This window comes from Salmo salar, chromosome 13 (genome assembly GCF_965601325.2).
Source record: "Salmo salar chromosome 13, fSalSal1, whole genome shotgun sequence".
Lineage (NCBI taxonomy): Eukaryota > Metazoa > Chordata > Actinopteri > Salmoniformes > Salmonidae > Salmo > Salmo salar.
The window spans coordinates 51,117,277-51,132,895 of record NC_138303.1 but is presented as its reverse complement, the minus strand read 5'-3'; the positions used below and the strand labels follow the sequence as shown (position 1 = coordinate 51,132,895).

The 15,619-nt window shown below is 42.2% G+C and overlaps 1 protein-coding gene across 1 annotated transcript in view; it reads right to left on the bottom strand.

Moving 5' to 3' along the window:
* Positions 1–579: 579 nt before the first annotated feature.
* clcn6 (Cl-/H+ antiporter 6) overlaps positions 580–15,619 on the bottom strand; it is a 32,344-nt gene continuing 17,304 nt past the window's right edge. Inside the window, exons 15-22 of the mRNA XM_014136526.3 lie at positions 12,895–13,051; positions 12,694–12,800; positions 12,282–12,468; positions 11,400–11,563; positions 10,967–11,123; positions 9,923–10,030; positions 6,182–6,307; positions 580–5,414 (exon numbers count right to left, since the gene is read on the bottom strand). Coding sequence (XP_013992001.1) covers positions 5,334–5,414; positions 6,182–6,307; positions 9,923–10,030; positions 10,967–11,123; positions 11,400–11,563; positions 12,282–12,468; positions 12,694–12,800; positions 12,895–13,051 — 1,087 coding nt within the window. The 3' untranslated portion in view covers positions 580–5,333. The remainder of the gene's footprint in view (positions 5,415–6,181; positions 6,308–9,922; positions 10,031–10,966; positions 11,124–11,399; positions 11,564–12,281; positions 12,469–12,693; positions 12,801–12,894; positions 13,052–15,619) is intronic.

The following is a 15,619-nucleotide window of genomic DNA, read 5'->3' as shown; positions in this document are numbered from 1 at the left end:
CAAAGATGGCAGCGACCCATTGAGAGAAGGTGCTACATACAGGAGCAGCTGAGCAGGAACTAATTAAACACAAATGATGCACCTGGTGACTTCTCTCTTAAGTGTGTCACCATCGCTTGAAAGCTTTAAGTGGCGCCGCAACTGACCCTTATGGAACTCCAGATAGATTCCAGGGCTTGTCAGTGACTGTGATCCCAGTGATAAGCACAGGTCTGATGGCCAATGGATTTTTCCACTGTGGGGGAAGATTGGCCTGATTGGTAGTTTATAAGTGTGGGCTAGGTTTCCAGAGCCAGTCAAATGTGGAAAACTCGAACCTGGACCTCGTGGAATGCCCCCATATCCGGCACATCAGGACACCTTACTGCCTTACGCAGCCAGCCTGAGCATGCATGCCCTCATTTTAGTACCAGGCAACAGTCATTCTGGACTACTCAAGCATTGGAAAGTTTAAGTCGTACAATATGAGAATATATTGTATGTATAGAATAAGTGAAAATAACAACACTTTTGTATTATATCTTCTAAAACATTTTTAACAGTGATAATTATATAAAAAAAAGGATGGATACATCTGAATGATTTACAAAACAAAGGGATCTTTATTTTGAAGAGTAATGTCAAGGCACAAGACAGAGGTTTCTGCTTTCTCTTTCCCAGGGAGCTATGTTGTTTGCCATGGGCTTGCTTTCCTACATACGGCATGTCAAGCTTCCACAAACGTATCACCAAGCTTAGAGCAATGCCTAAACCTCCACAGCAGATTTACTAAATACTGGTGTGTCCATAATGTTATTTGGGGGGGGGAACGGTCCCTCTGGTCCTGACAATGGCTAAGCATAGCGCATTTACCACTTGTCCATTTTTCATACAACTTAATCTGATCCATGTCATCTACAGAGACACATTTAGTGTGGATGTTAACTTACCCAAAATTCCACCGTTTTCCAGAAATCCTGGTTGGATGATTCCTGAAACCAGGGAATTTTGGGAAAGATACCCTTACATTTTGCAACCCTCGCTATGGCAATTCTACAAACAAATACCTTTTTTTCCCCCCAAAGTAACAACTATTTATCTTGTTCTAGACCAAATGTAACGCCATATTATTTTATCCATTTATAGTACATGTAGCAAATCATACAAATAACATTTCATAAAAATAAACTCTTAAATAAAACAGTAAAAAACATGACACAAACATAACAAGGAATGCTTAGTGTATACAGTCCATTCAGAAAGTATTCAGACCCCTTGACTTTTTCCACATTTTGTTACAGCCTTATTCTAAAATGGATGAAAAATATTTTTTCCTCATCAATCTACACACAGTACACCATAATGACTCACTTGTGATCTCATACCAAAGGGTTGGAATACTTCTATAAATAAGGTATTTTGCAAATGAAGTACAAAAACCTCATTTACATAAGTAAATGAGTCAATACATGTTAGAATCAGCATTGACAGGGAATACAGCGGTGAGCCTTTCTCAGTAAGTCTCTGAGCTGTGCACACCTGGATTTACAATATTTGCACATTATTTATTTATTTTAAAAAATTCTTTATGCTCTGTCAAGCAGGTTGTTGATAATTGCTAGAACGCCCTTTTCAAGTCTTGCATTAGATTTTGCCTGTGCTTAGCTCTTTAGTTTTTTTTTACCCCATTGTCTTTGCCGATGACAAGCATACCCATAACATAATGCAGCCTCCACTATGAAGAGTGGTACTCAGTGATGTGTTGTGTTGGATTTGCACAAAACATAACGCTTTGTATTTCAGGACAAAAAGTTAACTTCTTTGCCACATTTTTTGCAGTTTTACTTAAGTGCCTTGTTCTGTACAGGTTTCCTTCTTTTCACTCTGTCATTTAGGTTAGTATAGTGGAGTAACTACAATGTTTATAATCCCTCCTCAGATCTCCTGTCACATCCATTTCACTCTGCAACGGTTTTAAAGTCACCATTGGCCTCATGGTGAAATCCCTGAGCGGTTTCCTTCCTCTCCGGCAACTGAGATAGGAAAGACGCCTGAATCTTTGTAGTGAGTGACTGCGTGTCCAAAGTGTAATTAATAACTTCACCATGCTTAAAGGGATATTCAACGTCTGCTTTTTACCTATCTACCAATAGGTGCCCTTCTTTGCAAGGCTTTGGAAAACCTCCCTGACTTTGTGGTTGAATCTGTGTTTGAAATTCACTGCTCGACTGAGGGACCTTACAGATAATTGTATCTGTGGGGTACAGAGATGAGGTAGTCATTCAAAAAAAATAATGATAAACACTATTATTGCACACAGAGTCCATGCAACTTATGTGACTTGTTAAACACAGTTTTACTCCTGAACTTATTTAGGCTAGCCATAACAAAAGGTGTTGAATAGTTATTGACTCAAGACATTTCAGGCTGTAACACAACAAAGTATGGAAAAAGTCAAGAGGTGTGAATACTTTCTGAAGGCACTGTATGTGCCATCATGGTTTGTCATAATTGATTCACTTTACATCCATCTTTACTATTTATAGAAAAGCTGCACTGGCCTCATCATCATGTTTAATCACATGTTAAAAAGGTAGACTCTGCAATATAACATCACCATACACAGCAAGGGTGTAACCGTACATGTATTTGTACCAAACTGTTCGGTACAGGGACCTCGGTTCGGTCCGCACTGTGAACCCAAATGAATACATTAAAATGTTTTTATTTACAACATAAAAACACTAGGCCTATAGGCTATGCTGCATTGTAGGCCTATGCCTCGAGTAAATCTGATCTAAAAAAAAAACATTTTCAGGCTATTCCGTTAAAACAAGTAGTCTATGTGCACATTGTAATTAATTGTAATCTTATTTGGCGCATTTAAAATGTTGTGATGCGCAGCCAAGAATTAGTTCTGTACAATGGCGAGTGGTGGGGTCAATAAACCAGAATTAGAGGATCCTCCATCATCGTTTAGATCTCAAGTTTGGGAACATTTTGGTTTCCTCACAGTAAATTACAACCGTGATGGATAGAGAGTTGTGGATAACAATGTCACCTATGCGGCTGCCAACACCTCAAATATGTTGGCACATTTACGCCGACGTCACCCCAGTATGCCGGCGCAAGACGGAAATGCAAAGAAACAATGTCTCCCCTCTAAAGTCAAGCAGCTAAATCTGGACCGGGACAAATCAATTACAAGAGCGATAGGTGGGCTAAGTTTATATATATATATTTTTTACAGTCTTTGGTTTATAGCCACGGATATGCACCCATTCGCAGTGGTTGAGAATATTTCGTGAAAGTGATCGAGCCATGTTATGAACTTCCCTCTTGCACCCATTTCAGCAAATAGGTAGTACCCGCTCTATATAAGCAAGCCAAAGCCAACGTTTTCAATGAATTGGCCAGTGCACCCTGTGTTGCACTTACTTAAGAGTGACAGCCCATCACATTACCCTGGAGTGGGAAATGTACTGTGCTACAGACACGGCCCCTTTATGAGAGCTACAAGTGTGCATCTGGCACTGTAGGAGGCAGAGTCATGGTGCGTTCACAACCAAGTGGGAATTTACCACATACTACTGGGAAAAATCCACTTGAACGGCCCTCTAACTGGTAATGAATTACTTGTGGGAAACCTGTCGATCATCCTGAGCTACCACTTCTCCCACATGGATGGTGACCTCTGTAGTCAGCTATGACGGAAATGGCCACTTATAAGAGCATTTTTGGCAGTTAAATGCAACAAAACATTAATTATTAAAAAAAAAAAAACAGCATTTACAGCATCTATTACTGAGGTTTTGAAACTAATTTGTTTACACGCATGATAGCTGTACTTTTAGTTTATGGTTGACGCAGCTTGTTGGCCATTAGTCAATCAGCGTTTCCCAACGAGATCAAATCACATGAATGCATCCAACTGATATTTATGACTTCAAAACTGGTAAATTCCCACCTCCCACATGGTTACAAACGTAGCATCAGAGTGGAAACTTGAGACCCAACATAACAATCCTATCACAACAGACAATGCCAGGAAGATTGTGAATGGCATTTAATTTTCCTGCTGTACCGAGACCGAACCATGACCCCAAAACAGCAATATGGACTGAAGCGTGGGTATGGTGAACCATTACACCCCTAATAGACAGTGGACAAACACCCTACTTACACACATCAACTTAGCACAGCCGTTACTGGCTTATCCCAATTTATGCTACGTTCAAAACAACTGGGAACTCGGAAATCTCTGACTTCAGTGCATACAAGACAACTGGGAACCTGGAAAAATAGTTTTGAACGGTCATCCAAATCGGAAACTCTGGCCTCTTTCTAGAGCCTCGACTTTCCGACCTGAAGATCACTGACGTCCTGATTTGACCTTGTTTTTTTCCCTGAGTTCCCAGTCTTGAAAGCACCATTACACCATCTCTTGAGTTGTGTGATAATGTCATATTGCGGATTCTACCTTTAAAGTACCACCAACCCAACCTACATGGATGGGGAAACTAGCCAGAAAGTCACCACATTATTGGTTTCCCAATTGGTTACCTGCAATGTGAATCTACAAGGTGAACAATGGCAACATTTCCACAAAGGTTTTACAGAGGTACTTAATACTGACAAACAAATGTCCACCCTTTTCTGTCTAGAAAATATGCTGGACCTTTCTTGGTCCCACACCCTCTAACTCAAAACAACAAAGCTAAAACTAAAAAACCTTGGTCGATTCTATCCAGTCTTGACATACACCATATTCCTCAATCTTCCTCTGTCCTTTCGAAACATACCCATAACATTTCTGCCTGAATATTTGTGAGATTAACTGTCCTCTGTTAAGCTTAACATATGCGAGTGCAATTCTGTATTTTTGTGTTAATGTAGCTCCACACATATGCCTTGATTAGAAATGGTCCGTAATGTGACATCTTGTTAACACTGCAGGAAAAGCCTACTTTGATCGAAAACCCTGGCAGCACAGTGAAATGTTCTTTGCGCAAATATATAGTATAATACATTTAAATACACAGAGAACATAAAATTCAAATGTACAGTCAGAAGTCAAAACAAAAGTGTTACAGTGATAAAGATGATAAAGTCGGTCTGTTGGTAAAGCGTGGACACTTGGGATACAGGGGGATGTCTTGGGCTGTAGAGGCTCCGGAGCAGACAAAAGTAAATCCTTTAACGTCTCGTTGCAGAGGTGTGTGCCTATCGTGTCGTACAGAGTGTGGGTGTGGGGGAATGGATAAGACATGGAAAAGTATTGTACAGGTCCAGTTGAAGGAGGGATTTCAAGACGTGGGCGACTCTTGACGGCTTTAAAGACTGGACTCTGAAGCTCAAATGGTGATGTAATGCTGTCTGAGTTTCCCCAAGAGAAACTCGTGGGTTAAATTGTGTCGTGTGATTATTCCCACAATCTGAAAGAGAAGGTACAGGGAGCGACATCATGGAGCAGACTGCTTCCTCCACTCTAGAATGACTAAAAAATTATTAATTAGCTACAGTAGTTAGCTACTGAGCCATTCCTCTGCTTAGTGCTTCTAAGCAAAAGCAAATATCTTAGATAGTTTGACAATAAAAAAAAAAGTGGTGTTAGTCCCTTGAAGCTGCATTTTTGTCAGTGTTGATTATACATGCAGGTTTAGAATGGAACAAAATGGACCTTTTAATACATACTGCATCAAGTACATAAAGTGTATTTTGACAAGGACACTTTTTATGTTATTAAAATGACACCGTTAATAAGCATTAAGGCTATAGTGGCCAACACAGCTTGGTGTGTCAGTTACTATAATTCCTCATCTGGGTTGTAGTGATAAGCCATCAATCCTAAGAAAACTGACTGAAACAGGGAGGGACTACCTGAACTTGTCCAATAAGAAATTATTATTTTCCATTTCCGTTGCAAACCATTTTGCTATGGTGTGCCCTAATGCAGTGATTTTTAATTCTGGTCCCGGGGACCCAAAGGGCTGCACATTTGTTTTTTGGCCAGAGCACTCCACACATGATTCCACTAATCAAAAGTTTGAGGAGTTGATTAGTGGAATCAGGTGGGTGGTACTAGGTCAAAAACAAAGGACCAGGAATTTAGAAACACTGCCCTACTGAATATGACCCAGGCCACAGAGAGGAAACAGGAAGTTAAGGAGTGGGAATTTTAACCCCTTGCGGTGCGACTCACCTCTCCTACTGCGTTGACCACAGGCAGGTGTCGAAGGCCCATGGTCCTGAACAGGTTAAACACTTGGGACACATGTGTGTTTGGGGACACTGTGTAGGGGGAAGGGTTCATGTACGAGGTGACGTCCTGAAAGTGAAAGAAGATGATCACTTACTATCACAAACATGTAACCAGTTAGTAACAACAAAAAGCCTCAACACTTTTGAGGAAAATTGTTCCTTTAGGGGTGACAAAGCACAAACGTGACGCTCTTAAAGAAACAGTGTACAATTTAATGCAATGCTTAGAAACCTAATATTCCACAATTACTCTAACTTCAATGACATGTATTTCTATCAATATTATATATTTTTTTAAATAAATGTATTTACAGGGTTACATATTAGTTTCTATAGCACAACTTCAGAAGTAGCTATATTTCATATAGGCTAGGGGTTTGAAACTACACTGAACAGAAATATAAAACCCAACAATTTCAAAGACTTTACTGAGTTAAAGTTCATAAAAGGAAATCAGTCAATTTAAATAAATTCATTAGGCCCACATTTATGGATTCCACATGGCTGGGAATACAGAGATGCATCGGTTGGTCACAGATACACAACATGGTCAAAAGTATGTGGACACCTACCCGTGGAACCTCTCATTCCAAAATCATGTGCATTAATATGGAGTTGGTCCCCCCTTTGCTGCTATTACAGCCTCCACTCTTCTGGGAAGGCTTTCCACTAGATGTTGGAACATCACTGCGGGGACTTGCTTCCATTCAGCCACAAGAGCATTAGTGAGGTCGGGTACTGATGTTGAGCGATTAGGCCTGGCTCGCAGTCGTTGTTCCAATTCAGCCTCAAGGTTTTCGAGGGTGTTGAGTTCAGGGCTCTGTGCAGGCCAGTCAAGTTCTTCCACACCGATCTCGACAAACCATTTCTGTATGGACCTCACTTTGTGCACGGGGGCATTGTCATGCTGAAACAGGAAAGGGCCTTCCCCAAACTGTTGCCACAAAGTTGGAAGCACAGAATTGTCTAGAATGTCATTATATGCTATAGAGTTAAGATTTCCCTTCACTGGAACTAAGGGACCTCCACCAAACTTTACAGTTGGTACTATGCATTGGGGCAGGTAGCGTTCTCCTGGCATCCAGCAGATGGTGAAGCATGATTCATCACTCCAGAGAACGTGTTTCCACTACGCCAGAGTCCAATGGTGGCAAGCTTTACAACACTCCAGCCGACGCTTGGCATTGCACATGGTGATCTTAGACTTAGGCTGCTCTGCCATGGAAACCCATTTCATGAAGCAGCACTCACCGGTTCCGTTCGGTGAGCTTGTGTGGACTACCACTTCACGGCTGAGACGTTCTTGCCCTTAGACGTTTCCACTTCACAATAAGAACACTTACAGTTGACCGGGGCAGCTCTAGCAGGGCAGAAATTTGACGAACTGACTTGTTGGAACGGTGGCATCCTATGACGGTGCCACGTTGAAAGTCATAAGCTCCTTAGACAAACATTGCAGTAGAATGGCCTGTATAATGTAGATTGCGATGTGCTCGATTTTAGACACCTGTCAGCAACGGGTGTGGCTGAAATAGCCAAATCCATTCATTTGAAGGGGTAAAACTGTAACACACTGTCGTGAATGTCGATCCAGTGTATGAGTATGGTGAGTATGGAGGCCATGGAAGAACTGAGACATTTTCAGCTTTCAGGAATTGTGTACAGATCCTTGCGACATGGGCCCATGCATTATCATGCTGAAACATGAGGTGAAGGCGGCGGATGAATGGCACGACAATCAGCTTCAGGATTTCATCACGGTATCTCTGTACAATTGTGCTCGTTGTCCGTAGCTTATGCCTGCCTGCCCATACCATAACCCCACCAAGGGGCACTCTGTTCACAATGTTATCAGCAACAAACCGCTCGCCCACACAACGCCATACACGCTGTCTGCCATCTGCCTGGTACAGTTGAAACCGGGATTCATCTGTGGAGAGCATACTTCTCCAGCGTGCCAGTGGCCATCGAAGGCAAGCATTTTCCAACTGAAGTCAGGTACGATGCCGAACTGCAGTCAGGTCAAGACCCTGGTGAGGACGAGCACCCAGATGAGCTTCCCTGAGACGGTTTCTGACAGTTTGTGCATAAATTATTTGGTTGTGCAAACACACAGTTTCATCAGCTCTCTGGGTAGCTGGTCTAAGACGATCCCACAGGTGAATGTGGAGCTGGCGTGGTTACACGTGGTCTGGGCTGGCGTGGTTACATGTGGTCTGCGGTTATGAGGCCAGTTGGACATACTGCCAAATTCTCTAAAATGACATTGGAGGCAGCTTATGGCAGAGAAATTAACTGCATGTCTCTCAAAACATGAGACATCTGGACATTATGTTGTCACAAAACTGCACATTTTAGTGGCCTTTTATTGTTGCCAGCACAAGGTGCACCTGTGTAAGATCATGCTGTTCAAATCAGCTTCTTGATGTGCCACACCTGTCAGGTGGATGGATTATCTTGGCAAAGGATAAATGCTCACTTTTTGTGCGCATGGAACATTTCTGGGATCTTGTATTTCAGCTCATGAAACCAACACTTTACATGTTGCCTAAAAAAAATAATAATTGTAGATTCAGCCGTGAACTGAATTTTGGCGAAGAGAATGGTCGCGGGACCCCCAAAAAATTATGATAATTTTTACACTACAAACTGCGGCCAGACGGAAGCCACTGCTCAGTAAAAAGGCACATGACAACCCGCTTGGAGTTTGCCAAAAGGCACCTAAAGGACTCTGACCATGAGAAACAAGATTCTCTGGTCTGATGAAACTAAGATTGAACTCTTTGGCCTGAATGCCAAGAGTCTCGTCTGGAGGAAACCAGGCACCGCTCATTATCCGGCCAATACCATCCCTACGGTGAAGCAGGGTGGTGGCAGCGTCATGTTGTGGGGATGTCTTTCAGCGGCAGGGACTGGGAGACTAGTCAGGATCGAGGGAAAGGAGCAAAGTACATAGAGATCCTTGATGAAAACCTGCTCCAGAGCGCTCAGAACCTCAGACTGTATAACAGGACAACGACCCTAAGCACACAGCCAAGACAAGGCAAGTGTGGCTTCAGGACAAGTCTCAATGTTCTTGAGTGGCCCAGCCAGAGCCTGGAGTTGAACCCAATCAAACATCTCTGGAGAAACCGAAAAATAGCTGTTCAGCGACGCTCCCCATCCCACCTGACAGAGCTTGAGAGGATCTGCAGAGAATGGAGGAAAAACTCCCCAATTACAGGTGTGCCAAGCTTGTAGCATCATACCCAAGAAGACTCGAGGCTGTAATCCCTGCCAAATGTGCTTCAACAAGGTATTGAGTAAAGGGTCTGAATACTTATGGAAATGTGATATTTCTGGGTTTGTTTTATACATTTGCAAAAACCTGTTTTTACTTTGTCATTATGGGGTATCGTGTGTAGATTGATAAGGGAAAACAATATATATTTAATACATTTTAGAATAAGGCTGTAACATAACAAAATATGGAAAAAGTCAAGGGGTCTGAATACTTTCTGAATGTACTGTAGGTTATATCTCAATCTACTTAAAAAAATCATTTTCTGCCGCTCATAAATGTTATGTTGTGCTCCTAACTTTTAAAGTTGGGAGCACCAGTGCTACCAATGAAAATGTTTAATTTAGAGCCCTGATTGTAAGTGCAGCAGTAGCTGTAGATGTGTGATGGACTGGGTTGTACCACTATCATGCGGGGATTGAGAAGGGCCAAGTCTAGGTCATGGATGTCTGGGAAACGGGGGTAGTCCTCCGTCATCTCAGCGTACGACAGTCTCGGCTGCGTGGCACTCTGTGGACACAGACAGACAAATAAAAAGGCGCACAGACATACACACACGAGAACATGTGTAGAAACACTACACACACGCACTGACTAACTCCTGGGTTATATTCATTAGTGCACAGCACACAGTGGTTTTGCAACAGAGAACAAAAACGAGAGTTCAGGTAGTTCCTTCATGTTTCAGTCCGTTTTATTCAATTTGTTGCCTAATGAATACGATGTGCAAGTGACATCGTCCTACGTCATACTTCCGGGTCCTTTCCCCTAATCTTTTGATTGGGCTTGACGATTATATCATAACATTAATGAAAATCCGGTCATTTAAGATACATATAAAATAATTTTGAATTTCAGGATTAAGTTTTTTACGTTTTTGCGCTCAAGACCCTTGTGCTCCGTTTTTCCCATTGAATACCATTCAAAAAGGTTACAAGAGTTAAAAAACTACAAGGCTACTTCCTGGAAAATGACATGCCATTGACACGCCACTTTCATACCTCATACTAGGAATTGCCAGGGACCTCACGATACAGTATTACCACAGTACTTAGGTGCGATTCTTTATGTACCACAATTCTATATGTATTGCGATTTGATACTGCAATTTTATTGTGATTCGATGTTCAAACAACTGGCTCACTGCAGATCTTACTACAGAGGCATGAGAAAACAAGTTTTAATAAGTCATAGAAATAAAATGGCCGATGGATAACAAACCATAGGATGAGAAATACTGGCGTTTTGGCACAGGTAGAGTTAGCACCAGCTAACATTAACTCCCCATTAAATAAATAAATAAATAAATAAAATTGAATTAATACTTTTGAGTCAGAGAATCGAATGCAAAAATAATATTGCAATACTCTCCTGTATCGATATTTCCCCCCCATCACTAATGAATACGACCCTGTTGTCCAGTGGGTTGGGAGTTGGGCCACTGACCGACTGGTTCTCTGCGTAGCAGACGCCACGGATCAGCAGGTTGACCAGCTGAGAGCGCAGGATGATGCCGTGAAAGGTCAGAGGTCGGAAGCGCTCCTCCATGGTCCACTCCTCGCTAGGGGACTGGTCTGGGTACAGGTTAGGGTAGGGTGCATGTCTAGAAACATACACAGAGTCATAGAAACGTTAGAACAGCAATTTCTCCAAATAGAAAACACCGGACTGACTCATTACAGTGAATCTATCGATTACAACGTGTGCAAAGTTTATTAGTAGTTCATTTCAGAAGAATGATGGATAAAAAAAAATCTAAATTTGACCCAAGTCAAAGTTACAGGGAATAGGATGGTTACATGGTTGGTGTTGTAAAAAATGGGATGGGGTCAAGTCAGGTGTGAGAATTAAGGTGTGCGTATGTGTGTGTGGGGCTCACCTCCTCTCCAGCATCTGCTGCAGCATGTCCTGGCCCTCCTCCATAGCAGGCACCACGGCTGCCAGCTGGTCGTCACACACGTTGCGCAGCTCACTGGACGGGTATGACTTCATGGACTGGCAGCGCCGCCGCTGCTCCCCGGCCCGCGTCAGCACGCTTGCTTTCTGAGGAGGTGGTGGGCGGAGAAGGCAGGGTTGAACATGCATGCTCCACAGACACACCTTCCTGTTCATATAAATGTAAATCTTTTTACAGTAAAAGACCGAGAGACTGTCTGTGCATCCCTGTTCCCTACATTCCCTAATGTAATTACTGACACTGCCCTAACATATAAATAGATGTGACTAGCCTTTTTATTAACAACATGTCACAAAGAGCTTTACAGTAACAATACTACAAGGAGGGGAGCAAGGAAGGATAAACAACATTTTCCAATTATTGGGAACACGGCCAAACTAAGTGGCCTATATCGGTAGGCCCAGCATTATACAGTATAACAGGGTTCTGATTACTCCTGGTGGCAGTTCGCGGTATGGCAAGGGCACCTTCAGCAGAGGTGTATTCATTTGTCGCAGACTGTAGCAAAACGTTTGGCCTGTTGATCCAAATGGAAAAAGTTTTGTAATAAACAAGAGTTTCTATTGGATAAAACCAGGTAGGTCCCTCCCAGTTTCGTTATGTTTGCATATTTTTGGGTCCTAGATTAACCAGGCAAAACATTTCGCTACGATCTGCAACTAATGCATACACCCCAGGACACAACATAGTGAAATGTTAAGATAGAAATAGGTTCAGTAGAACAAACATCACTGACATGTAGAATAAAGAATCATGTCAGTTCTATTCATGCAATTTCTATCTGCACGTTGCCCTGGCTCCTACCTTGAAGCGGATGTTGTTGCTGATGAGGATGTTGCCCTTCATGAACTCCCGTTCGTTGTCCCTGTTCTCGGTGACCACGGGGAAGGCATGGTAGACGGTGGTGCGCAGGATGCTCACCAGGGACTGGATGCGCGTGTGGGGGTACACGTACGTCAGGTTGGGCTCCATGATGTCACTGGCCGTCAGTCTGGGGGACAAACGAGGGACACACATGTACCAGGGTTAGGGTCAGTCAATTCAGGAAGTAAAATTCCAATTCAATCATTGAAAAACACAGTTGGTTAAAGGCTGAAAAGGGACACATATATACAGATTATGTGTGTATACTGAAGAGAAATGTGTTAGTTGAAAGTGGGTTTGGATACAATGACCACTGATCTTTATTTTCATAAATGTAGTATTATTTTCTTACTTGTCCATCTCGACCTCTGTCTCCCACTCCAGCAGTGGCACTCCTCTCAGATGAATGTGGATGTCATAGATGCCCTTATTGAAGAAATCCCCCGTCCACTTGGCCACCTGAGCATACGCGCACACGTAATCCTGTAAGTACCAACTGATGCAAGTGTACTAAATTGTGAATGTAAATTCAAATCAATGAGGTGTACTTTACCATGAGGGTTATCATAATGGGCAAGCCGTAGGTGATCTCATTGGTCGATTCGATGAGAATGACAGTCAGGCTGATGGTCATCCGGACCACACCTCCCAGGAAGGCGGCTGCACCAATCAGAGCAAAGGTCCCAGAGTAGATGTCCATCCCCAGGTTGCTGTGGCAACAGGAAGCGGTCAGTTTGATAGAGATAACTAAGGAAAGACTCTAAGGCTTATTGCTAGCATTGTCCTCTCAAACTGCTTTATTTTCTTATACCTCAGACCACCACGAATCTATGTAAATCAACTGTAAATCAACATATTTATCATGTTTTGATAAGACAGTTTGCATTATCTTCCAACAGGTGGCATTACACTCACAAGTCACACTATCTGAAGTGAGACAATGAACTGGCACCTACAGTCCAAAACGCCAAGAGAAATTTAATTTTTAGCTAAGTTAACAATCTCCCACAGGCATTACAAGGGCCCCAGCATGGCACATGAAAGCAGTCATTACTTGCAGGAACCCAAGAACTCAAAAGGCCTGAGGCTGACAAAGCAGAGTACAGAGGACAACTGGGTCAAAGAGAGAAAAACTCAGAAAGAGTGGGAGAGAAGCGCTTAGAGAAAATGCCCAATCAGCAGATTCCCTCTCAGAGGATGTCAACTTTAAAATGTAGCTTTGTTGGCATTTTTACACATTCTAAGAGATACAAACTCCATGGGAAGTTACACTGCAGCTACACACACACACACACACACACACACACACATATATATATATATCTCACTGTAGTTTGGTGCTGGGAAAGTAGTTGAGAGATTTCCAAACCAAAGGATTTCAAATCATAGAAACCAGATCCATATACAGGGCCTTCAGAAAGTATTCATACCCCTTGACTTATTCCACATTTTGTTGTGTTACAGCCTGAATTCAAAATGGATCTACACAAAATACCCCACAATGACAGAGTGAAAATTAGTTTAGAAATGTTTGCAAATACCTAATTTACATAAATATTCAGACCCCTTTGCTATGACACTCCAAATTGAGCTCAGGTGCATCCAATTTCCTTTGATCATCCTTGAGATGTCACTACAACTTGGAGTCCACCTGTGGCTAAATTCAATTGTTTATTGTTTGGACAAGACTTAGAAAGAAACATATTTGACAGTGCATAGTTGACAGTGCATGTCAGAGCAGAAACTATACCATAAAATCCAAGGAACTGTCTATACAGTTGAAGTCAGAAGTTTTTCACAATTCCTGACATTTAATCCTAGTAAAAATTCCATGTCTTAGGTCAGTTAGGATCACCACTTTATTTTAAGAATGTGAAATATCAGAATAATAGTAGAGAGAATTATTTATTTCAGCTTTTATTTCATCACATTCCCAGTGGGTCAGACGTTTACATACACTCGATTAGTATTTAGTAGCATTGCCTTTAAATTGTTTAACTTAGGTCAAACGTTTTGGGTAGCCTCCCACAAGCTTCCCACAATAAGTTAGGTGAATTTTGGCCCATTCCTCCTGACAGAGCTGGTGTAACCGAGTCAGGTTTGTAGGCCTCCTTGCTCGCACACGCTTTATCAGTTCTGCCCACAAATATTCTATGGAATTGAGGTCAGGGCTTTGTGATGGCCACTCCAATACCTTGACTTTGTTGTCCTTAGGCCATTTTGCCACAACTTTGGAAGTATGCATGGGGTCATTGTCCATTTGCGACCAAGCTTTAACTTCCTTTCGTCTTGAGATGTTGCTTCAATATATCCATATAATTTTCCTTCCTCATGACGCCATCTATTTTGTGAAGTGCACCAGTCCCTCCTGCAGCAAAGCACCCCCACAACATGATGCTGCCACCCCCGTGCTTCACAGTTGGGATGGTGTTTTTCGGCTTGCAAGCATCCCCCTTTTTCCTACAAACATAACAATGGTCATTATGGCCAAACAGTTCTACTTTCGTTTCAGCAGACCAGAGGACATTTCTCCAGTGGCTTCTTCAGTGGCTTCTTCCTTGCCGAGCGGCCTTTCAAGTTATGTCGACACAGGACTCGTTTTACTGTGGATAGACACTTTTGTACCTGTTTCCTCCAGCATCTTCATAAGGTTCTTTGCTGTTGTTTTGGGATTGATTTGCACTTTTCGCACCAAAGTACGTTCATCTCTAGGAGACAGAACGCGTCTCCTTCCTGAGCGGTATGACAGTTGCGTGGTCCCATGGTGTTTATACTTGCGTACTATTGTTTGTACAGATGAACCTGGTACCTTCCGGCATTTGGAAATTGTTCCCAAGGATGAACCAGACTTGTGGAGGTCTACAAATCTTTTTCTGAGGTCTTGGCTGATTTCTTTAGATTTTTCCCCTGATGTCAAGCAAAGAGGCACTGAGTTTGAAGGTAGGCCTTGAAATACATCCACAGGTACACCTCCAATTGACTCAAATTATGTCAATTAGCCTATCAGAAGCTTCTAAAGCCATGACATACATTTATGGAATTTTCCAAGCTGTTTAATAGGCACAGTCAACTCCGTGTATGTAAACTTCTGACCCACTGGAATTGTGATACAGTGAATGGTAAGTGAAATAATCTGTCTGAAAACAATTGTTGGAAAAATGACTTGTGTCATGCAAAGTAGATGTCCTAACCAACTTGCCAAAACTATAGTTTGTTCACGAGAAATTTGTGGAGTCGTTAAAAAATGTGTTTTAATGACTCCAATCTAAGTGTATGTA